The sequence below is a fragment of the Peromyscus californicus genome, unplaced genomic scaffold (assembly GCF_007827085.1).
Source record: "Peromyscus californicus insignis strain IS unplaced genomic scaffold, ASM782708v3 Scaffold_4__1_contigs__length_199733344, whole genome shotgun sequence".
Lineage (NCBI taxonomy): Eukaryota > Metazoa > Chordata > Mammalia > Rodentia > Cricetidae > Peromyscus > Peromyscus californicus.
The window spans coordinates 55,222,650-55,247,512 of NW_026294562.1; the positions used below are offsets into that span (position 1 = coordinate 55,222,650).

Consider the following 24,863-nt stretch of genomic DNA (forward strand, 5'->3'; position numbering starts at 1 on the left):
ACACACCCTCTCTACAGCTGGTTCCAACCAGCACTGCCCAGGAAGGGACCATCTAGTCACCAAGCCTTCTCTCCATGGTCCGGGCTGTTAGCTTATTGTGCTATGTAGTCTGAGCTCAGCTGGGGCAGAGTGAGGAGGCCCATCTTCAATCTCCAGCCTTCACATGAAGTCACAGAGTGATCCTGGGCTAAGCCAAACCTCATGGGAAGCATATTGTTCATACTATCCTAGCAGGATTGTGGAGGTCTGCAGGACTGGGACCAGTCTGGATCTTTTCTAGGGCTTAAGATCCAACCCCAGGAAGTCTGCTCCTAACAAGGGTTCAAAAGAAAACAAGCCAGTGAGAGCCGTCAGTGAATGTGATTTTATGGGGCAGGAGCTACAAGAATGTGCTCCTTTGGCAGTCCCTTGGACCACCCCCTAAGAGCAACAAGTTCTGCCCCACCTGGTTTTACTCAGCGGGCTGCAAGGCCACGGAGGTAGTCCCCCGCCAGGGGCAGCACGGCCCAGTTATCGGTCCTCAGGGCCACAGGCACACCATCCACCTGAGCGGTCTCCAGCCGCAGCAGCAACATGGAGTCAGGGGGCAGGCGGACAGCTATGAGGTAGGTGGTGGGGGGCTGAGCCACCACAACAAAGGGCTCTAGGTGTCTGGACACCAAGGCGTCCAGGCCCTGTGGCCCAAGTGGACACCACAAATGACTTTCGACACCCTTTGGCAGGCAGGAGTTCCAGAGATCATCAAAGAAACACCGCTCAGAGCCCTTGGGGAGCTGGGGGAAAGGCAGGAAGAGGTCACCAAAGTTCACAGACAAGGGTGGCAGGTGGGCATGGCACGTGAGGCCAGCAGATGTGGTATAAAGGGCCTGGACATGGAGGCGGGTAGGGGCTGGGCATCGGGGCTTCAAGGGCAGGCACAGAGGGTGCGTGGGCCGTCCCGGACCCAAGCAGGGTATGTGGACAGCCTCCAAAGGCTCATAGAGCTGTCCTTCCACACGGAAGCGCAGCTCCAGAGAGTAGACAGGAACCTCCAGAGCCTCTACCTGCAGATGCAGCACCAGGAGTGGGCCTTTGGCCTTCTGAGGCCCCACACTCAACTGAATTGGAGCTGGAGTCTCCTGCACCATGAGCGTTGATGCAAAGCCCTGGTTCTCAGCCACCAGTGATGAGGCCAGTGCAGGGGCAGCAAGCGAGGGGCCCAGGGCCATTCCCAACTTGGGACTTGATAGATGGTTAAAGAGGATATAGTACAGTCGGGCATGGTCCCGTCCATCAGCATCCTCGAGCCGTCTGGCCAGTACCTGCAGCAAGTCTGCCAGGCCAGCTCCCCCACCTGTCCGCAGCAGAGCACGGCATACCCGCAGCAGGGCCTGCTGGAGGCCCCAGTCAGTGCAGTGTATGGCTGCAGCCTGTAGAAAGCTGAGGGTGGCACTCTGGGCATCTCCCTCTGCCACCTTTGCTAGCATTCGCAGGTGCCAGCGAAGTGATTGGTTCTTGCCTGGCCTGGCTACCACCTCTTGCTGCAGCACCGCCCTGAGGGGCTCTCTCAGCTCAGGACTTACCTGATCTAAGAGATCCACAAAGTGGGGAGCCAGGGAGGGCCGAGCTCGGTAGAGCTGGGCCAGTCCATGGATCAGAGATGTCCGTACTGTAGGTTGCCCAGCTAGGCAGCTGGCAATGAGATATGAGGCCTGGAAACAGAGAGTGGCCAAGGCCTGGGGACCATCATCGAGGGCTGCCCTCTGCTGCAGGCCTGCCAGAAGCTCCTGTAGGTACCGCTGTGGGCTCTGAACCTGGCCATTCTCCTCTTCCTCGGCATCAGCACAGAGCAGGCACAGTAAATGCAGGCGAGCCAAGAGGACCATTGGGTCGTGCAGGAGACTGGGCATGAGGCCCCGGCACAGCTGGGGACCCAACAGCAGCGGGGCAGCCTCTTCCCCTTCCGGACCCAGTGGACAATTCTCTGGGAAGCTCAGGATGCAGTGCAGGTAAAGGAGGTGTGTGGGTGAGGGCAAGGCTGGGTGCTGGGCCACCAAGGCCAGCCTGCGGAGCAGCAGGCCTTCATCCTGAGCAGTGAACAGGGCCTCACCAAAGGCTGCCTTGAGAGCCAGAACTGAGTGCAACAGCGTCAGCTGCGCTGTGCCCAGCAGCCGAACTAGCTGTGGCTTGAAGAGCACTGGTGGCTGACCCCGAAGACCGCGAAGGGCCCAGCCCAGCAGCCACAGAAGCTGAGCCTGAGCCACAGGAGTGAGCAGGTAGGAAGTGTCCAGAAGCTGGGCCACTGCAGCCTTCAGCTCTCGGGCCTCCTCAGGGCTGGGCTCTAGCAATGGAAGGCCATGGGCCTCCTCCTCAGCTGTGGACCAGCTGGGTGCCTGGGGCTGACGATGGGCATCTCGCTCTTCAGCTAGAGTCCAGTCCCAGGGACAACTCCCAACGGAGGAGACCCCAGCCACAAGCAGGCCTTGCAGCCCAGCCCCAGCCCCAGCCCCGGGTGGTACCACCAAGGTGTTGTGCAGAACAAGGGCCAGCAGCAGGCTGACAGGCTGGATGGGACCCATTTGCCCTAGGAGGCTACGCAGCATCCCCAGGGAGGGAGCCAGCAGCCCTGGCTTACAGCGCTCAAGCTCTCCCAGGCATTCACACGCTGTGGCCTGTAGGTGGCGCTGTTCCGAGGGGGTTCCAAAGCTTCGTCCCATGTCTCGGCCTGAAGCTAAACCAAGCAGAAGGGGCAGAAGCCGGCAGGAAGCTCCCGAAGTGGGTCCCAGAGCACCTCCCGACACCAGGGCTGTGGTGGCTGCCAACAGCAGGAGCCTCCGGAGAGCTGAAGGTTTTGAGGGCAGGAGGACAAGTGTGTCCAACAAGGAGGTGGCAGCAGCCTCTGCGGCAGGTGCATCAGGCCACAGTTTGTCAGAGTACTCCAAGCTCAGTGTCAGTAAGGAAACCTGAGATGGGGGATTTAAGAGGGACCCATGAAGATGGGGTTCAGCACGCAGTGGTACGGAGCAGCCATGTGGCCCACAGCAGGGCACTCGGGCAGTACCTACCTTGGTCTGCTCGCTTAGCTTTTCACTCCTTAGGTCACTCAGCAGGTCGCGACCCAAGTCCTCACCTTCGGCACCTGCCAGGAAGGCGGATGGGCTGGCTCGGAAAGCCCCCAGGCGCTGGGCCCAGGCTTCACGACTCAGGGGCCCCATGGTCAGTCATCCACTCAGTTCTCTGCAGAGGGAAGGAGGGAGCGTCAGGCCCTCTGGCACTGACACGCGGCGAGGACGCGCCAGGCCTTCGCGGCCGCCAGAGGGCGCCCGGGTCCTCCACCGCCCCGGAGGGGGCTGCTGTCACCCTAGGCCGGTCTTGCAGACCCCCAACAGACCCCCAGGGCCCAAGTTCCCAAGCTGAGATCTGGAGGCTTCGGGGATGAGGCCGAAAGCAGCGGGGCAAGCCCCTGCGGGATGGGGACCGCCGCGATCAGGGTGGGGGTACTCGGGAGGTGCGTGCCGAGGGCTCATTAAGGCCGCCCGCCTACGAGGGCACCGAAACCACAGCGTCGCCTGGGCCCCTGGCGCCCGTGGTAACGGGCCGGCCTCTCTCACCGCTTGAGTCAGCTGCCGCGGGCGCTCGGTCGGCTCCTTCCGGGCTGGCAGGCTGGCGGCGCGGGCCGGGGCGGGGCGCGCGGCGCGTGGGCGGCCGGGACCGGGCGAGCCCAGGGGCGGGGCGTAACGGAGCCTCCGCCTGCCACGCCCGCCAGGTCCGCAGGTGCCGACACGCTGGTTTCGCCAGGTCTGAGTAACTGTCTCGCTCTGCAGGCCCCCTGCCCCGAAACCGCCGCAGGCACGGGCAGAGGCGGGGTTTGGTGGGCCGAGCTCCCGGCCCGCTCCCCGACGGGGTGCGTTCCCAGGCCCTCGAGCCGGACAGCGGCTCGGGCAGATCGGGAAGGCCGCCAGCGCGTCCCCTAGCCGCCCGGCACGGCACTCAGGACGGCGCGCTACGGCCCGGCTGTGCGAGTCTCGGAGCGGCCGCTGGGGGGCGCGCGGGGCGCACTCCCAGGGCAGAGCAGGAAGAGCAAGGCGCCGGTGACGGTGGGACCGGTCGGACCGGCGCCGCAGGGCTTGGCTTGGCGTCCTCAACGCTGACCGGGCGCGGGGGAGACACCCCGCTCTGCTTGGGGGCGAGAAGCCGGCGCCAGGGTCGCAGCCGGATGGTAGCCGCTGACCTTTGTCCGAAGCCGCGTCGATTGCGAATAGGGGGTCGGGCAGGCTAGAGTAACAGCGGGCTGGACCGGCCTTAAGCCGCCGCGAAGCCGAAAAACAACGGGACCCGGACTTCGGATGTGCGTGTTGGTGGGGCCTGGAGGGTCACTCGGCTCGCAGCACGACTAACGTGTACTGAGAAACCAAAGCCTGCGTAGAGAGACTGGACTGCCGGAGACCTAGGACCAAGGAGTGCACTCTGTACTGGAGTCCAGAGGGCTAGGTCCAGGCTGCGCCTCGGGAACTGGGCCTGTGGCTCAGGAGACCCAGGCTGTGGGTACCCACTGGCCTCGAGTTTTCAGGGCACAGAACTACTGGCGTCCAAATCTCGCCCACCCACCATCCTCAAGCCTCCTGCTAGCTTCGGTGAAGACGAAACTCCTGAGTCCCCTTGGCTGCCCAAGCCCCTCTCTACCCTATCCTCACACACACACACGAGTGGTGAGGTAGAATCCTAAAAGGAAGGATGCCTGGGTCCCCAGAACGAGGATAGGAGAGTGGGGATGGAGATGGGAGCGGGGGGAGGGGCAGGTCCAGCTAGAAGACCTTGTTGGGCCTCCTCTGGGCTCTGGCTCCATAGCTGACTCACAGGCGACAGCTCTAAACCACTTCCCTCTAGGTGCCTCAGTTTCCCCATCTATAAATTGGGAGTGATGACTCCTGTCCAAGGAGCTTTGGGGTGGGGCGCCTGGCTAATTAGACCTAAGATGAAAGAGGCCGGGATGAGAGCCGCCCTGGGCTGGGACAGCAGGTTGGAGTAGGAGCCTGTCTGGTTTCCCTGTCTGAGGCCCAGAGGGCGCTGGTAACTGCAGGGCCTGTCTCCCAGCTCTCCAGGAGCCAGGAACGATTATTAAATCCTGTTACAGTTGAGAGAGGCAGGCTTCCAGGGGTCAGGGAGTCCAACTCTGGCTGTGTCCCAAGCTTCTGATGCTGTAGCCTCGCCAGCCTCCAGCCTCCCTGGGCTTGGGGTCTTTGAGGTGGCATGTGTGGTTTCCAGTACTATGATAGATGTATCTTCCTGAACTCACCTGGACTCATGGCAACCCTGGGTACTGAGGGTGGGTGCCTGTCACGCATGAACTTTCAGGAGCCCAGAAAAAGAGAAAAGGTGTAGTCTGTTGCACAAAGCCCCAGAACCGCTTGTAAGTAGAACTGGGCTTCTGTTATCCTCAGGTCTCTTGATGTCCGAGTTCCTGAGCGGGCCCTGTTCTCATCTGCCTGCCCAAGTGTCCTCTATGAGAGGTGTTCGCTTTGTCCTGACAACAGACTGGGCATAAGAGGTGCCCTTAGCTCACCCTCAGGCCCTCCTGAGAGAGTGGCATGTCTGGGTGACAGGAGTCCCCATTTGTTGCCCTCCCCATGCAGGACAGTTCTGGGGAAAACCCTAGACATTATGCTGGAGAAGGAAAAGTCCTTGAATGGACCTGGGCCTTGACTTTCTTTTTGTTTAATATAATTTTTATTGAGCCATTGGGAATTTCCCATCATGTACCCCAATCCCACTCGTCTCCCAGTCCTTCCATGGTCCGCCCCCCACCATTGTATCCTCCCCCTACTTTCTTATCTGTAAAAATGGAACCTAGAACAACCCCCTCCCTATAGCACGGGGGCCGAGGTACATGGAGGCTTCACAAAAGGAGTCCTGGACCAAGAAGCACAGTAGGGCCAAGGCAGGGACCGGGTGGAGGGTTGCTGCAGATGGGCAGTTTTCTTTTGCGGCGATGGAAACTGTCCTGGCTAGTTTTAATGTCAACTTGACACAGATAGAGTTATCTGAAAGGAGGGAGCGAAACTCAATTGAGAAACGCCTCCATAAGATCCAGCTGTAGGGCATTTTCTTAATTAGTGATTGATGGGGGAGGACCCAGCCCAAGGTGGGTGGTGCCAGCCCATTTTGGGTGGTGTCATCCCTGAGCTGGTGGTCCTGGATTCTATAAGAAAGCAGGCTGAGCGAGCCATGAGGAGCAAGCCAGTAAGCAGCACCCCTCCATGGCCTCTGCATCCAGGTTCCTGTCCTGACTTCTTTTTGTGATGGACTACAATATGGAAGTGTAAGCCAAATAAACCCATTCCTCCCCAACTTGCTTTTGGTCATGGTGTTTCGTCGAAGCAATAGGAACCTTACCTGAGACAGAAAGCTTCTGGACTTAGGGTGATGGCCGTAGAACTCCCTGAGACTAAAACCCCCGAACCACACATTTTTGTGAGGATGAATGTTGTGGTTCATGGATGATAACAGAGCTATTTAAAATGGTGTTAGTTGGGTTGACCATGGTGGTACATACCTTTAATCACTGCACTCAGGATGCAGCGGTGAGTTTCAGACCAACCTGATCTATATAATGAGTTCCGGACAGGCCAGGACTACATAGTGAGGCTGTCCCCACCCACCTACCCCCAAAGGATGTTACTGCCAGCCTGCAATCAGAGCTACTCAAGAACCTGAGGCAGAAAGGTCCAAACCTGAAGATTTGTCTACAGAGAAATCGAGGTCAACTAGGCTAGGCCAGCTTAGCAAGACCCTGTCTCAGGAAGCAACAGGAGAAAGGGTAGTAAGGGCTTGCTTAGCATGCACAAGGCTAGTACCACGGCATGGTCAAATAATTTAAATAATGGTGGTATAGCCGGGCGGCGGTGGCACACACCTTTAATCCCAGCACTCGGGAGGCAGAGCCAGGCGGATCTCTGTGAGTTCGAGGCCAGCCTGGTCTACAGAGGAGATCCAGGAAAGACACCAAAACCACACAGAGAAACCCTGTCTCGAACCACCCCCCTCCCAAAAAAAAATGGTGTTGCAAATAGGATCCCTTAGGGCTGGGGCTTGCTGCACAAATATGAAAGCTGAGTGCGGCAGGGAGCGTCTATGACGCTAGTGCTAGGGAGACAGAAACAAAAGGATCCTGGGAACTTAGCCAGTCTAGCCAATCAGTGAGCTCCAGGTTCAGTGAGAGGCCCTGTCTAAAATGAAAAAAAAAAACAAAGAAAGTGAGAAAGAGAAGCAAGGAAGAGAGCGTGTGTGGGGAGTTACTGAAGGAGACACCTGACTTCAATTCCTGGTCTTTATATACTTGTACGTGCGCGCGCGTGCACACACACACACACACACACACACACACACACACACACACCCCTGAAGTATGCATGCAGACATACAAAAATAATATAAAAGATACAAATAAACAGGTCCTAGAAAACCCAGAGCTGGCAGGATGACCAACGGAACAAAATGTCATCGTGAAAGACAATACACAGAGACAGAGTCCAGGGGGAGAAGTGACAACGGGGACAAGGATTCAGCCGGGGCATCAGCTCTAGGAAGAAGGGACATTTGTTAGAAACCCAGGTAGGAAGAAGCGTAGTTGCAGAAGAGGCTAAGCTGAGCCGAGACGGTGGAGAGCTGGGGTGGAGGAAGGCAGGGTATTGGGCACACGGGGAAACTGCAGGGAGGCAGAGGTCCTTAGAACAGGGCGCTCGGGGCCAGGGATGCTCTCTCTATTGAAGGGAGATGGGGGCATGGGTTTTCACAGCATCTATGGCTTGTTGTGGGGCTGGCAGGGAGCCAGGGGCAGGTGAACTCTGGCAGGGGCTTGGCCTCGGTGGTAAGTAGAGCAAGAGGGGTCGGGAAGGAGAGAGGCTGAGGCTGTGGGGCTGTGGCACTTGGAGGCTGGTGACTCCAACATCAGAGACAGGAAGACTGTGGAGACTGAGCTGGCCTAAAACTAGCAGATGGGACCTGTGGCTACTGTGGTGGAGTTTCACTCCACTCTTTGGTACCTGCCAAGAGCAACCAGCTCCACTCCACAGACCGTGGTTAAAAACCATCTCCCCTGCCTATGGTCCCCAGCCTTTTGCCATAAAGCTAGGGGTGGCCTCGAATCAGGAGCTTTGCAGCCTCTAGGGGCCTATTACCAAACCGGACTGGAAGAGCTGCTGGTTAGCAGGGTATGGTAGCAGAGGCTACTAATCCCAACACAGGGAGATGGAGACAGGAAAAACAACATTATCCTCAGCCAGATAGGGAGATAGGGCCGGCCTGGGCTGTTGGACACCTGACTTAGCTGAGGGAGTTCAGGGAAAGCTGCTCAAGGGGCTGCACCCCATCAGCCTGCTCCAAAGGGCTGTCTACTGCAGATCTGCTGTCTCCTAGGCAAAGGTAATTCTGCACAAACTCTTGACTACCACAGGTCAGAGCCAGAACTAGGAGCCTGATGTCATAGCTAGGGAAACTGAGGCCCTTAGAGGGTAGGTGACTTGGCCCAGATTCACAGCACTAACCGTCTGCAGCTGGATTCTGTGTCTTTTCAGCATGTGTCTATGATGATTCTTTGTGCTTTAGGTTTCCAGGTTCACGGACTCTTCCCCATCTCCCTCCCATCCTGGCTCCTCCTAAGGACTTCTATGAGAACGGGAAGGAGTAGTTATGAACACTCGCCCACTACCCAATGCCCTTCCTAACTCCTCAGCCTCACTGGGATGGGAATTGAGCACCATATTGAGAAAGCGTGCATTGGACATCATGGTCCTTGCTTGCTGGGGCTCCTCTTCCCTTCACCCTCGTGTCCTCTACACCAACAGGTGATGATGTCACTCAAGACACATGACTCATGGCTTGGTTTTCACTGTGACTCAACCTGCCATTCTTACATGGACCATTACAGTAGCTCCAACACAGCCCTGGTCTCCTTCCTGCCACCTCTCTGCCCCTACTCCATTCAGCACATCACAGGTCACCTCATGACCCACCTTCAGCTTCCTTCCCTTCCAGCATCCCGCATCGGCTGCCACAGTCACACACACTAGATTGGTTTTCTACCATGGGCCTTGGTCCCAGCTTTTCCTTCTGCTTATGCTCTTTGCCGTTTTGTCCAGTCGGCTCCCACCTCTCATTCAGACCTCAGCAACCCCACCTGCCACCATCGCAACACCCTAGTTAATCAATCCCTCCATATTGCAGTACCTATTGTTTGCCTTGCATTGTAAAATCCCCAGAGCTAGTACCTACAGGGCACTCATGAACTGTCTGGGAGCTGAATTAAGAGAGAGAGGAACGTTGGCTGGGTAGAAGTGTCTCCTCACAGTGCTTAGCTCAGACCTAAGTTCACGTACCTTGTCTAGCTCCAGAGGGTGCCCATGACCCCAAAGCTCACAGGCAAACCCACAAGAGTGTTTTGTTTGACCTATTCTACGGGTTAGCATCTGGCTCAATGGGTAGATGCTTGCTGAGCAAGCATGAGGACCTGCACTCGGACCCCCAGTACCCATGTGCACCTGTAACCCTGTGCTGGGGGATGGAGACAGGAAAATCTCTTGAGTTCATTGCTCAGCCAGGCTACTGAAACCATGAGTTCCAGGTCCAGTGAGAGGCCCTATCTTTTTTACTTTCTACTTTTTGAGACAGTCTCTCTACATAACCTGGCTCCCCTGGAACTCGTTATTTAGACCAGGATGGTCTTGAACTCACAGAGATAAACCTGCCTCTGACTCCCAAACGCTGGGATTAAAGGTGTGCGCCACCACAGTCGATGGAAAGACACTCTCTTAAAAAAAAAAAAAGTGGAATAGAGCCGGGCGGTGGTGGCGCACGCCTTTAATCCCAGCACTCGGGAGGCAGAGCCAGGCGGATCTCTGTGAGTTTGAGGCCAGCCTGGACTACCAAGTGAGTTCCAGGAAAGGCGCAAAACTACGCAGAGAAACCCTGTCTCGAAAAACCAAAAAAAAAAAAAAGTGGAATAGCCGTAGAGATGGCTCATCAGTTAAGAGCACCTGTTGCTGTTCCAAAGGATCTGAGATCAGTTCCCAGCACCCACATAGCCACTCAGCACTGCTTGCAACTCCAGTCCCAGTACATCTGGCCTCCTCAAGCACCAGGCATGCATGTGATACACAGACACATATATGCAGGCAACACACTCATACACATAAAAGAAGTAAAAAGCTGGGTAGTGGTGGCACACGCCTTTAATTCCAGCACTCGGGAGGCAGAGGCAGGTGGATCTCTGTGAGTTCGAGACCAGCCTGGTCTACAAAGTGAGTTCCAGGACAGGCTCCAAAGCTACACAGAGAAATCCTGTCTTGAAGGAAAAAAAGAAAGAAAGAAAGAAAGAAAGAAAGAAAGAAAGAAAGAAAGAAAGAAAGAAAATAAGGAAATATGTAAAGGCCGAGACCCGACTGGGGCTGCAGCAGCAGACAGATGGGCACAGATGCATCTCTCCTGGACCTCGCCCTGCTCACGATGACTCTGTACCAGTAGAGACACTCAGCTGGCGGGCCTCACCCATTTAAGCTCTCCACCTGGCTTCCTGGACATCCAAACTGCTCTCTGATGAGAAAGCCTAGCTTTGTGTCCAGGGTCCCCCGTGAAGACTTCACCGTAGGCTCTCCTGGCACTCACTGGGACCAGCTTGTCGGACCGGCACTACAAAGGAGCTCAAGAAATACTGTGGAACCTGGGCACTCAGGAGGCAGAGGCAGGCAGATCTCTGTGAGCTCAAGGCCTGCCTGGCCTACATAGAAAGTCCCAGGACAGACAGACAACAATACATAGAAAGACCCTGTCTCCAAAAAAAAAAAAAAAAAAGTAATGGGTTTCACTGAGGGGAAAAGAAAGCAAGACAGACAGGCTGTGAAGTGAGCCAAGTTGGGCATGGTGGCACACACTTTTCATGCCAGCACTCGGGAGGCAGAGGCAGGTGGATCTCTGAGTTCAAGGCCACCTGGTCTACAGAGCAAGTTCCAGGACAGCCAGAGCTACACGGAGAAACCCTGTCTCAAAAAAGCAAAGAGAGAGAGAGAGAGAGAGAGAGAGAGAGAGAGAGAGAGAGAAGCCGAATTCAGCTGCCTCCTAGACAATCCATGTTGCTGCCCCAGGGTTTATTACTAAAGATAAGCATACAGTAGGTGCTCACTTAGTGTCAGTTGAAGAGCAAGGTCCAAGAGCAGAGCAGAGTGGACTATGGTAGACAGCTCTCCAGAGACAGCAAGGGGAAGCGGTAAACCTTAATGGCTCCTCAGAAAAGCTACAGCGCTTTCCCAGTAACCCAGTGAGGTAGATGACAGGATTCTACAGGAAGAGAGTCAAACTACTTCCTACTCAGTGAGGAGGAGGCTGGTGTGTCTCCCTCATCCATTCATCTTCACAGAGATCCTGGGAAATGCACAGGGTCTCTCCAAGTAGTCCCACTTTGGAAATGGCCTCTGAATGCCTTTGAGCCCACCCTAACCACTTCCTCTCCTTTTTGCTTTCATTGTGCAGATGTGTGCATGGCACCAGTTCCACAGTGTGCCTGCACAGTGTGCCAGTTCCACAGTGTGCCTGTGGGGTCAGTTTTCTCTTTCCACCACGGGTCCTGGGAGTCGAGCCTTCGTCTCTTTGGACTCTCGTTTTGCTTTTGAGATAGGATTTGACGAGGACACTTAGGCTGGCCTCTGACGCTCAGCTTTCCTGTCTCAGCTTCCCACGTGCTGGATTACGACCTGTGACTCCTGACTTTTGAACTGTGTGAATTCATTTATCAGACTAATTTCCCTCACAATCTGTTCCCGAAAACATTGAACACCATGCGAGAAAGGCGTACTGAGGTCTGGAGTCTAAAATGTTAGCAGCCTTTAACTGCAGGTTCTGTTCCTGCCTTTAATAGGTCAGCCAGTAAAAGAAACCCAGCCACGGCCCAAGTGTCACAGTGAAGTGGTTCATGAAGGCCACGGAACACTCCCGGGCAGTTCAACAGGGGTGGGGCATCATTCCAACTGGGCCTGCTGAAGAATACGGCAGGGTGGATGGAGAGTAGTTGCTTGCTAAGTTCCCACCCAGGGAGGGTACTGGCTGCAACAGGCTAAAGAGGACTGGGTCAGACCTCAGCTGGGGTCCTCACCCTCTGGTCTTTTGCAGATTTCCGGAATCCGAAATCTGGCTACTTATGATCAGGAGAGTTTGGGCGAATGCGTCCGCCTATATGCCAAGGCGCTGGCCTCAATTAAGTTGGACTCAGGGCAGTTTAAACGCCCGCACAACCGGAAGGCAGGCTCGAGCTTTGGATTTGCAGGCGCGTCCGAGCCTCCGGGTCCACGCGTTCCTGCTGCCTTGCGTGCCTTCCCGCAGGAAGCCGGTGCCCAGCAAATACCTCTGTGCTGAACCAAGAATTGCTCAGCCTGGCCTTGGGGATCCAGGGCCGCTGGGTTCCCGCCTGGCGGCTTTGTACCTCTCCGGGCGCCCCAGGCGCGTCAGGCTGGGCCCGGGCCTGTTGGGCGAGTTTTATGTCATCGCCCACGGAGCGTGCGAGCGCCGGTGCACATAACGTTGCCCTCCCTTCTTTCCGGTGCCTGCTCCCTCCGAAACTCTAGTTTGCAAACCTGAGCACGCCGGGCAGGGCAGGTCCGGGGCGGGCCGAGTGCTGTTGGGTGGGGGGACCGGAGCCCGCCCCCCCTCTCACCCCCGTCGGGCCGTCCCCCCTCCCACCCCCGACGAACCGCCCCGCCCGGGCCGCGAGGCCACCTCACCCGCAGCGGAATGGAAACCGGTTCGACAGGTAACAAATAGGTGGGTTGTCACCGTTATTTCCCAACGCATGCGCCATCGCTCTCCTGGCCACTCCAAGCTAATTAGATCAGATCAACACCCCCACCCCACCCCCGCCCGAGCCACCAACACACACAGCCGCGAGCCAATAAAGCGTGAACCCGTCCGTCCAGCTCGCACTTGAAGACATCGCAAGCGGCCGCAGGGACGCCAGTCGAGCCAAGGGACGCTCACTGGGCGCTTCTCGATCCGGGTGCACCTGGCTGCACCCGCTCTGCGGGCACCGGCGACCTTCGGCGGAGTTGGAAGTGCCACGCGCGGTCCCTGGTACTCTTTTTCCTCAGAACGTGGGCACGCCTCGGCGACTCCTTTCTTGAACTGTCCCCATTCCCGCGCCTCAGCCCCGAAAAGGTGGGACGACCACCCGGACTCGACTCACGGGAGCGAAGCGCGCCGGGCCAGCAGGGATCGAAGATGCCCCGTGCGTTCCTGGTGAAGAAGCCATGCGTCTCCACGTGCAAGAGGAACTGGAGCGAACTCCCGGACGAGGAGCGCGGCGAGATCTACGTGCCAGGTGAGGCACCGCGGGCTCCCGGCGCCGGGAGGGCGGGGCGCACGGACGAGCGGTCGGCGCCGGTCAGAGGCGCGTGGGGGACGCGGATCGCCGCCGCAGGCCGAAGCCCGGCGCGGGAGGAGCGCGGGTCGGGGGGAAGGGGCCCCAAGCCGAGGCTCCGCCACTCTCAGGCTCGGGATCGCACGCCCGCGCCGCGTCGCAGGGGACGCAGCGGGGTGTGTCACCGCTCAGAGGACACCCCCACCACCCCCTCCGCTCTCGCGTCGTAAATCCAGAAAACCTGGACTTTCATGAGGCAGGAGAGGAGCACTGGAGCGATGCCACCTCGAAGGGGAGGGCGGGGGACTGGAAAGGAGCTGGAGTTTCCGCTGAGACTTGGGCTACATTGTAAGGGAAAACTTGGAGCTTTAGTCGACCCCACAAAACTGCTCGGGTTAAGATAAGAGAGATGAGGTTCAGGGTCACCGAGTTTCCCTGGCCTCCAGCCTGATGGTCCAGGAGCTGCTGAGAAATACACCTGATGCACCTTGCTTGCCCTTGAGACAAGGTGGTGTTGGGTCCCACCTCTGTTCACCCTTGCAGAGGACCCTAAGCCAAAGATGGTTCTGGAGCCCACCCCACACCTACGGTACATACTCCAGGAAGCTGGTGTACCTAGTTTATTTAGGGAAGACGCCTTGACAGCCTTGGCATCAACTTCCTCCAGCTGCATCTTCCTGGAGCCCTAGGACACTTCAGCTCCTGATACAAAAATCCTAGGTCGGGAGGCAAGCGCCTTCTCAACTCCTGCTCCCCCGCCTTGGGGGTGGGGCAGGAGCGCACTACCCTGAGCCTCCAAGGGGGGGGGGAGTGTGGTAATTAACCAACCGACTTTGACCCTTGATCAGCAGGCTCTCTGGCACCACCCAGGCTTTTAAGAAAGTGGGGGAAATGAGGGTGGTGAGGGAGGGACCCTGTGTGGGTTCATGCCTCAATTTCTCTCTTGAATAAGCTGTAGGTGTCTTGGGTGTAAGTGGGTGTTTTGGGCGAGACCTGCCAGGATCCAGTGGTGGTAGGAAGTTTTACCCTTATCTCGAGGAGCTGTAAGGCTGTTCTGAAGGCTTCTTAAACAAGGGAACGGGCCAGAAGGCCCTAGAATCCCCAGTGTGGGGAAACAGGAGGCAAAAGGGGAGGGTGCCTCCTCACCTGCGGTGTGGGCTTGGGGTTTTGTGATTTCTGCCTGGCTAAGTGTTCTGGCCAAGTGTCCAGTGCTCCACCTCCGGAAGGGCCAGTGAGGGACACAGCCCCCTTCCTTGCTCCAGCCTCCTCTCCAGCCTGTGTTTGACTTGCTGCTCAGCTGCTCCTTGGGATCTGATAAACTGAACTTGGACTGTGCTAAAGGTGAGCTGTGTCTGAGCCAGGCTAGAGTGCTGTTATTTTTAGTTTTATTTCACATCCCAATCAGTAACAGATCATATGTTGACTTTCACAGAGGACAAAGATATTCTGCTTGTTCAAATCATTAAGACTTCCTAGGGTTCTAGATGTTTTTCCAGAACAGATATGAGGGACACAAGACCAGAGACCTGGTCCCACAGCCTGTCCCATCGAGTAGATAGGGGGCCTCTGTGGTCGCCGCCACCTACTACTGCTGTCCTGATGAGGAGACACGCAGGCAGTTGTTCCGTCTCTCAGGATTGCCTGGGGTGGGAAATAAGCTCTTGGAAGATTTTCCCTCATTGGTTGAATGAAGAGAAAGGCCTGTGGGTAGAAGTTACAGGACTCAGTGCCCTCCTGTAAGTTAGGTGGCCTACTGGAGCCACAGTCTTTCCCACAGTTCTGGAAATAAAAAAGGAATGGCCTCAGTCTACGCTTGGATGCCTCAGAAGGCTGGAGTGCAAGGGGTGTGTTTTGTCTCCTGGCTGAACCATTCCATCACCAGCCAGCCATGACCCCAGGAGCCGGCTAGGCACGTTTCTGTCACCCTACCTCACAGACTCTTGGGGCACGGTTTGACCAGCTAAGCAATGACCCCATTCCCAGTGGGAGGGCTGGGGAACATGGGAGTGTGCGAGTTCTGACCTTCCCGCCAGGGATTTCTAAGACCCTCAAAGTATCATGGAGACCACCTGGAGGGGAAGGTTTACCATACACTGAGGGTGTTGTGTTGTGGGCCTGACCTAGGAACTGCACTTGACAGTCATCACTTCAGCCTTCCTCTGACACAAGCTTCCAGAGAGTCTTCTCCCAGGGCAGAGTCACTCCTTCAGCTTTGCTGAGGACACAGCTGGGGGCTGGGAGCCTGCAATGGAAGACAGGCAAGTGAGGAGATGATCCACTCCCTACCGAAGACAGCAGAGTTTGGGGTTCACTTGGCTTCTCCCCACCGTCCACCATCTCTCCTGGCACAGGAGTCTCTGTTTGGTTGTGTTTACCGTGGTGACGGGGAAGGATGAAGCAGGTGGCTGTAGCTGGAGGTAAATTCCACTCCTGCACTATGGAAGGGCTCAGGGAACTGCTGTGGGACAGTTCCTCTAGAGCTGGTCCTTGCTGAGTGAGTTAGTCAGGAAGGGACCTGGGGACAGATTGAGCCTGAAAACTGGAACTCCAGGAGAATTCCAGGAGCCTCTTTCAGGCTCTGAGGTACCCCACTTCCAAGCCTCGCCTCCAGGAATAGTCTGGCTTGTTGGTCTGTTCTGGCAGCACATGTCCAAAGCTCAAAAGCTACATACAGTACACACCTGTAATCTCGGCACTTGGATGGAGCAAGCAGGAAGATCTGGAGTTCAAGGCCAACCTCAGACATATAACAAATTTGAGGCCATCTGAGACCTTGTCTCAAAGAAACAAACAAACATGCTGAAGACCGGGTCCTCCAGGAGCCCCTGGTATTCCTCCAGATAACATGGCCCAGCCTGACACTGCTCTAGATGGCAGAGGGACTTGGCCAACTTGTCATTATTGCTGTTTGAGACAGGGTCTCACTGTGTAACTCTGGCTGTCCTGGAACTCACTATGTTATGTAGACCAGGCTGGCCTCTAACTCACAGAGATCTGTTTGTCACCAAGCTGGGCATTTTTTTGTTGTTTTTTGAGACAGCGTTTCTCTGTGTAGCCCTGGCTGTGCTGGTACAATTTTGTAGACCAGGCTGGTCTTGAACTCAGAGATCTGCCAGGCTGAGTAGGACTGGCTGAAAAGTCAGCTGTGTGCTCCCAGGTCATTTAGCATGTGCGGGAAGGGGGAGTTTCTTTCAGGAGTGTTCTAGCCACTGCTGAGAGTACTGGGCATGAAGAGGTCGGCTAGCCAGGACATGGAGAGAAGAGCAGCTGGAGAAGCGACTCTCACCTGTCTCAGGGGACACTGTCACCCAAGCTGCCCAGGCTTGGATGTCCTAGGGCAGAAGCTGCTACACTGTCCCAGAAAAGGCGGTGAGGACAGTGCTTGAGGCTGGGGAGGACAGGGAGCACAGCTTAGCCACTGTTGGTGCATGTGGCATGGTCCATTTCCAGCGCACAGCGTCTGAGAGGCAGGTGGAGCCCAGTCTACGCTGAGTGAGCGGGTGAAGGATGCGGCAGCAAGTACAGCTCTCGTCCGCTCAGGGCCAGGCCCCGGACGAGGGCCAAGAGCGGAGTCTAACTTCAGCACAGACACCGAACGGAAGGGAAGCAGTTGGGAAGGAGACAGACAGCTCCTGCCTTGAGAACACCAACATCCCACAGAAGGGCAACAGAAGGCTAAGAGACAGGCCTGTGATGCTCTGGCACAGCAGCATCTGCCAGCGGGCTGCCGCTGCTCCTTTCAGGTGATGGCTAGCTGACCCGCAGGACTAAGGGAGCTGAACACAAGGGACCCAGCCCTTCCCAATCAGTGTAAAAAGGCAGCCTAAAGCCAGCCTGAGGTGTGCAGACCCACATTCAGAACAGAGTTGATACACACACACACACACACACACACACACACACCAGCACCTGTATGGTCAGCTGGGGACCCAAAATTTCAGGCATCCACACATCAGCTTAACCTGCTCTCCCCAGAAAGCTGGGGATCAGGCCTATGGGCAGCCCTGTCTTGAGACCTTTTATGGGCTAGGACCTGGCAATCTGCCTGGTATTTGGGCCAGTGACTGAAAGAAAGGAGACCTGTAGAGGGGAAGGTAGGAGATGGCCCGTGGATGGGCAGCCTTTTCAAATCTGGTCTGCTGCTCCAGGCCAGCTCTGTAACATCGGGTAAAGGCAATAGGAGAGAACTTACCAGCTCCCGAGGGAGGAGGGAGAGGGCTAGCTGGGTTGGCCTGGCCACACTCGGTGGCTGTGGGCGGAGGCAATGAGTAGCAGCCACAGCGGCCACTGCCTTGCAGGAAACATCTAATTAGGGGACAGAGAGGGGCACCAGCAAGGCCCAACCAGTCTTGCCTCCTGCCGTTCAGTGGCACTCAGGATAGGCAGACAGCATGCCAGTGGACACTCCCTGTGCGTGCGGAGTGTCCTGGGAGACACACACTTGTGGGGGTGGCAGGGAGACAGGTTTGGTGGGGTGGGTAAGTTGAGGCAAACATCCCCACCCTGGCAGTCTTATTGGCCCTTTGCTCAGGGTAGAGGCAGCATGGAGTGCCCATCTAGCCAGTTCTGTCCTGTCTGCTGTCCCTAGCAGCCTTTCCAGGTTTGTGTAGGACACAGAAGGGTAAGGGCTTGTCCTCTACAATGGACTGCCGTCCTTAGACTCCTAGCTCAGCCTTTCCTCCATAGAGCCAAGGAGCCAAGTGTGACAGCTCACCTGCCAGGCTGTCACTCTACCCTCGGCTGATCCTCCACCCAGGCCCGGTGGCCGGGTGGCCGGGTGGCCGGGTGGCCGGGCTGGCGTTCAGAAGCCGCACTCACACCAACCCAAAGTAACAGAATGAGTGGTAGAGGTGTCTGTTTTTCTCTGCTTGGGTTGAGAAACGGGAGCTGTCATCTAGTTTTGGACTTTCAGCCAGGGTGTGTCTGGTGAGTCCGCACCAGAGCCTCCACTGCTCTACCCCACTCTGCTGTCCTCGTCCTGGGTGTCACACAGGTCCCTCTATAGGCAGACCGGTCTCTGAAGGCTGGACTCACAGCCTGAGGCCGACACCAGTCAGCACAGCGCAGAGAGAGGTGGTATGCCAGCTCAGGTGCCAGGCCAGGGCCAGGCGCTAGTGAATCAACTCCTGGAATGAGGTGGCTCATTAAGGTCCCCCCACCCCCTGGACAGACGGACGCCAGCGCTAGAAGAACGGGTTCTGGGCGGCAGGCAGGCGCATTCTTCCTCTGTCAGACCTTTGTTGTGTTTTGAGGGGGCGAGAATTGGGCCTCTCCCGAAACTCAAGTACTTTTATATTTACCTTCCCCCACAGTCCTGGCGGTCCCCCAGAAGAGGTGAGGGTGATAGCCCAAGCCTGGGTCCTTGCCCTCCATTCACATCTCTGGCTTGGAATACACTACTCAGAGGCCCTAGCTTGAGGCCCTGAAATCTTATCCTATCCTGAGTTGGTTGGATTCATCATCCTTTCTGTACCAGCCCCCCGTCTTGACTTTTCCTTCTGAAACTAGGAAACTTACTAATTTATAGGTTTTTAAGTACAGAGCTTAGGTTGTATTGACTAATTGGAAAATTATACTTCTTGTCCCAGTTCTGTTGGCCTTGAGACTCTCTGCCTGTTTTTGTCCTATAAGGACTGGGGCTCAGGGTCCCAGCCCAGCCTTGTAGGCCTGGCCCGTTTAGTTCACGGTGTTTGTTGAGGGGAGCGGCCTTGTCAAAGGGCTGCCAGGTATCGGTGATGCCACTGCATTGCCGGAGGGCGCCCAGCCTGACTGCCACAGTGAGCGGTCCGCAGTGGGGGAGGGTTGTGTAAGCGCTGGGCAGGGCGCCCAGAGACTGACTGTTACGAGCATCCACCTGCTGCTCCCTGGCCTCCTCCCTCTCCACCCACCTGGCCTCTTTGCTGACAGAGCTGTGCCCAGCCTCAGCCCAGGAGTCCTGATGGGCTACAGTAACAGGGATTGGTCAGGTCAGAGGAGGAAAGGCTAGGACCACCCAAACCCCAAAGGTCTGCCCATAGGGGAGGCCCAAAAGGGTCTAGACTGCCAAGGACCCTTCAAGGACTAGAATGAGTCTGAAGGAGCTTTGACTGACCAGGGCCTCCAGCGGTGCCCTTTGTCCCTAGAGGAGTAAGGGCATTCTGGAATCCAGAGCAACTGGCCCAGGTGGGGCAGGCAGACACTGTGCAGCATAATTGGCAGGGCAGCTCAGTCCTCCCAGTTCCGCTAAGAGAAGTTACTCAGGGGGCAGTGGCTCTTGGCTGGCGTCACCTGTAATTACCTTAATGGGGCAGGAGGGAGGTGCAGCATCTGATGGCCTGGGGCCCGCCCTGCTCTACCACAGGCCTGCAGCAGGAGGAGTGGAGGCTACAGATCCCAGCCTTCTTGCTTGGGGATCTTCCTGGAGCTGCAGTGGATCTTTTCCCACCCACCCTCATCTGCTGCTCTTCTCTCTGCAGTCAGCCTGGGCTTCTGCCCACCACCACCCTACCGGGAACCAGAGCCATCCGTGGCCGAACCCCCTCCTTGCCCTCTGGCTTTGGACATGAGCCTTCGGGACTCCAGCTATAGTGTGGCCCCAGGGCCCTGCGTGGTGGCCCAGCTACCCCCTGAAGATGTGAGCCATCTGACAGATCCCCAGAGCAGAGACCAGGGTTTCCTACGGACCAAGATGAAGGTAATAACTTTCATTCTGTCTTGAGGTCCAGGGGCATGTATAGAGACAGATCTGGGGCACAGATATGACACAGGGGACCTGGACTGCGACTTTTACAGAGACTCACTTAGCTGAAGCACACCGAGGAAAGAAGCAGATAGGAAGTGAGATCATCTAACCCTTTGGAGTCTGTACCAGCGAGTGTTCCAATCCCATTTCTGGCCACAAAAGACAAGAGAGCTAAAGAGCCACCCCTTCACATAAAGTCTCAAGGTGACAAAGCTAGCTAGAACCAGGCCCAGTTGTTTCTTGCAGAGACCTATATGGGCTGCATGGAGCAAGAAGTCCGGATCAGTGGGTGAGTTAGCTGTTCCTTAGAGCATATGGCAGTGAGTGGGGTGTGCACAGGGCAGGAGCATCCCCTACCCCACCCTCACTCACGCTCAGTAGCACCACATGAGGCAGTACAGATGGCTTGTGACAGAGGAGAGGAAGCAGCCAGCTGCCCTGGCTGGGTGGACACTCCCAAAGCCCCAGGGCCTGGGAGCACCTGCCAGCGAGATCTAGCGCAAGGGTGTTTCTCTGGGGCCATCCCTCATGTCAAAAGCCTAGATATGGCTGGAAGGAGAGTTCTGTCCCTTCCCTTCCTACCTGCAAAGGCCAGGGGTAGATAATGGGAGAAGGGAGGCTATGATTGGCCACAGCCCGACACTAGGACTCTCCTGATCTTTAAAGCATCCCTCATCCTCCTTGCCAGCCTTTCCTCTACACCTCAGACTCCTACAGGTAGGGAGAGCAGAACACAGGACAGGACAGCACAGGAGACAGAGGACCAGGTCCTGTTCCAAAGAGGGAGGGGTACCAAATGGAAGTGTGGTGTGACAGATGCCCAGGATCTCAGGAGGAATGGCTAGTGGCAGGCCCCTGACAGAGCCCGGACAGTCACTGTATGTGAACAGAGTTAGGGAAGAGAACTGGCCACTCAGCCACACCTTTGTAGTCACGCCTAGAATGCTGCCGCAGCTACTCTAAACAGTGTCTGGTGGTGCCACCAGGGTGTGTCACATGGCCCAGACAAGGAGCAGGAGGGTGATAGAGATGGAGTAAGACCTTCATTGAGCAACGGGCAAGGGCCATGACATTAGTCTTTCCACCATTGCATACATTTGAAAGTTTCCATAATTTAAAAAAAAAGATGGAGCTGGAGAAATGGATCGTCAGTCTTCCAGTCCTTGTCCAGAGGACCCGGGTTCAATTCCCAGCACCCACATGGCTCCTCACAGCTGTCTGTAACTCCAGTTCCAAGGGATAAGACATCTTCTGGTCACTGTGGGCACGGGGCAAGCATGTGATGCAGACATGACATATGCATGCAGGCAAAACACCCATAAACATAAAATAAACAATTCTATAAAAAAGCAAGAAAACTGTTTCTAAGGCTGAAGATCTAGCTCGGCGGGTAGAGTGCTTGCCTTACATACACAAAACCCTGAGTCCAACCCTCAGCCCCATGGAGACCAGGTAGAATGGCACACTCTTGTAACCCCAGCACTTGGGAGGTAAAGGCAGGAGGATGGGAAATTCAAGGTGACAGCCTCAAAAGGGATTTTGGGGACCCAACAGGAAACAGGGCCAATACCCAGAGATTCTTTGCAGCTCCTCTTAGCAAATAGCACAGGCTATGGCCTCTGGAGGGTGGGCCTGCTTTTCTTTAGTGTTGTGGGGCCGGAAGGGGCTGGCAGATCTGCCAGCCTATAGCCCTGATTTCTAGATACCTTCCTCACCCACAGGTGACCTTGGGGGACAGTCCGAACGGAGACCTTTTCACCTGTCACATCTGCCAGAAGGCCTTCACTTACCAGCGCATGCTGAATCGACACATGAAATGTCACAACGATGTCAAAAGGCACCTGTGCACGTACTGTGGGAAGGGCTTCAATGACACCTTTGACCTCAAGAGACACGTCAGAACCCACACTGGTAAGTAAAGTCTGTGTGCAGAAGGAATGCCTCAGACCTGCCTGGGACCTGGGAGGCACATCCCCAAGCTTAGGGCAGAGTCCTGGATTCATAAGCAAGGACTCAATTCCAAAGTCATTTGTTGGTTACTCAGCAGTCAGGTGACCTGACCTTTCTGTGTGTGGATGCTCCAGACAGGCTCCACAGTCCCTGTCAGGCCCTGATGCTGACCCCTGTTGTCCTCAGGTGTGCGGCCCTACAAGTGCAGCCTGTGTGACAAGGCCTTCACCCAGCGCTGCTCTCTTGAGTCTCACCTCAAGAAGATCCATGGCGTGCAGCAGAAGTATGCGTACAAGGAGCGCCGGGCCAAGCTCTATGTGTGTGAAGAGTGTGGCTGCACATCTGAGAGTCAGGAGGGTCATGTCCTGCACCTCAAGGAAAACCACCCCGACAGCCCACTGCTACGCAAGACCTCCAAGAAAGTGGCTGTGGCCCTGCAGAACACTGTCACTTCCCTGCTGCAGGGCAGCCCCCACCTCTGAGCAGCACAGGCCCCAGGAAGGACCAGGTTTACCTCCCTGCTGCCTAGCTGGTTCACCTTCCTGCAGCCTCTTGCCAGAACACCAGTGAACAGGACCAGAGCCCTAACGCCTCATGCTAGGCACACCTACGCACTCAGGCACTGACTTCTGCTCACTTTTGGAAGTCTGTCTTACAGACAGAGTCCTGAGCTTGAGACGATGGGTGCCTGTGTTTGTGCAGGGGTGAGGCCAAGTGATTAAAAACAGCTGCTTAGAGAGACAGGCCCTGCTTCCTTGCAGCAGAACTCTGGACATGTGTTGAGGGGGAGCCTGAGTACAAGATGGGCAATGGAGCCCCATGGACCGCAGAGCCAAGACACCAGCAAAGAGCATCCCTGCAGACTACTGTGGCAGCAAGGCTGGCAGAGGCTCACATGCCTGCAGGGCTAATTCTCAGGGTTCCAAGGGCTCTGCCCTTTCATCAGAGGACCACATGTGTACAGCCATGTTGGTGCTTGTGTGTGTGTGTGTGTGTGTGTGTCACACTGCTTTATGTGTGACTTAGTCACATGTGCACCCACGGCCTTCCATATCACCTCATTCTTAAGAGACCAACCACGAGGTGCCAAGGAGGTTCTAGTCCTTTTTTTAAAGATGACAAATGTACAGATATTAATATATTTTTGGTGCCCACAGTAAGACTGTTTTTTAAAAGGGATGGAGCTGGCTTTTTCTCCAACCCTATTGATTCTATTTATCCTGGACATTTCAAACCTCCTCTGTGCCTTAGTTCTGGGGGTGGTAATGCAGACTCACCCTGTTCTCTGAGCTGTTCCATTAAAGACCTTCCTGCCCTGCCCAGAAGATGCATTGTTCCTCTTGCCCTGCCCCTGGACAGTGCCTCACCTCTCTCTCTTCCTTCCCTGGCATCACCTCCTTCCACATGCTTCTCCAGGCCCCAGTTTTCCTGGTAAGCCTGATGACAGCTGACTGGGTGTGGCTAAGGCTGGTCCTACTTCAACCATATGGGCTGGTAATTTTTTGACACCAACTCCAAGTCCACCATCTAAAGTACTAAGACAAGGCCAGGAACAGGCTGGGAGTCTGAGTTTTTTCCTGGCCAAGTCAAAAATTCTTGAGCAGCAGCAAAATTTGAGACAATAATAATCCACATACCAGAAACTTTGAGAGGGAGCCTGTCTGATGGTTAATAAAGCATCTCTGTTGTTTTCTGTTTTCCAAATGCCTGTGGACTGAGTGGTTCCTCTGAGGGAGTGGGTCTTTGTCCACTGGTGTGTTTGGTTATCCTGCTGAGACCAGAAAAGGGTTGTAGGTCAAAAGGGTATGTGTCTCATGGGTCCAAGGAGTTAAGGCAACCTGCAGAGAATGAGAGTCAGACCCACAAGACAGGCCCAGAACATGACAGCTGGGAAGGCCCTGGATGCCAAACATAGTACAATCTCCCCTACCTTCCTGGGGCAGTACGTGCACAAACCCAGGATCTGGCCCCAGCCTCAGACTCACTCAGGAGGACAGAATCTTCTTAGACCATCTCTGGATGGAGTGTAGACTGATATGGAGACTTGCTTCGTTTTTTGTCTGGGCTGCTTATCCTCTTAAGTTCTCAAATGTAAGACTCACTGTGTTTCCATCTCTGTCTTGAAGCCTGCCGGAGGCCACTATAAGCTTGTTTTACAACCTTCGATTCAACTAGTAAGTCAGAGAACTGCTATTTTCTGTATCTCTGGGGGTTTGTTTGTGTTTTCCTCTTGGACCTCATTTTCTCTCATGCAGAGAAGTTCATTAAAACAATTGTTGCTTCTTGCCATGCCTTTTTTGTTCTTAGCCACCTGGGTTGATGTCAAGACCTGACCTAAGCTGGGCATGGTGACAAACCCTTTAATCCTAGCACTCAGGAGACAGAGAGGCAGGTGGGTCTTTGAGTTTGAGGCTAGCCTCATCTACAGATCAAATTCTAGGCTAGCCAGGATTACATAGTGAGACCCTGCCCTACCCAGAGCTGGCAGTTGTATACCTGTAATCTCCTCAGGCAGCAGCAGCAGCAGCAGCAACAACAACAACACAACCACACCAACAACTCAGGTGGATCAGAGGCAGAAGGGCAGACTCGGCTACTCAACAAGTATGATGGTGATGTGAGGCCCAGTCTCAAAATAACAACAATAAAAAGGGACTTGCCCCAGCTGGATGGAGCTAGGTCTCAGGTGGTTGGTGTCTCTGACCCTAGTCAGCCTGTTTTGATCTAGGGGATGGGGCAGGGGGCCTCTCTTGGGATTTCTTCATCTGCCTAATGCTCAGGTCTTCTACTGAGGGTCCATATGGGCTCAGGGTTTCT

The 24,863-nt window shown here is 55.7% G+C and overlaps 2 protein-coding genes across 5 annotated transcripts in view; one reads left to right on the forward strand and one right to left on the reverse strand.

The window, feature by feature from the left end:
- Window positions 1-350: 350 nt before the first annotated feature.
- The window catches only part of Ap5b1 (adaptor related protein complex 5 subunit beta 1), a 79,571-nt gene continuing 55,058 nt past the window's right edge, over window positions 351-24,863 (reverse strand). For 3 of the 4 annotated variants that reach the window (XM_052761216.1, XM_052761217.1, XM_052761218.1), the window contains 2 exons: window positions 3,045-3,216; window positions 351-2,942 (listed from right to left, as the gene is read on the reverse strand). In XM_052761216.1, the coding sequence (XP_052617176.1) occupies window positions 456-2,942; window positions 3,045-3,194 (2,637 nt within the window). In that variant the 5' untranslated portion in view covers window positions 3,195-3,216 and the 3' untranslated portion in view covers window positions 351-455. Of the gene's footprint in view, window positions 2,943-3,044; window positions 3,217-3,590; window positions 3,691-24,863 lie in introns of those variants that run through there. The other variant, XM_052761219.1, reaches the window with a different exon arrangement.
- Window positions 12,907-23,673, forward strand: Ovol1 (ovo like transcriptional repressor 1). The gene is made up of 4 exons (XM_052761221.1): window positions 12,907-13,336; window positions 19,831-20,048; window positions 21,818-22,007; window positions 22,233-23,673. The coding sequence occupies exons 1-4, from the start codon at window positions 13,237-13,239 to the stop codon at window positions 22,526-22,528; spliced, it is 804 nt and encodes a 267-aa protein (XP_052617181.1). The 5' UTR covers window positions 12,907-13,236; the 3' UTR covers window positions 22,529-23,673.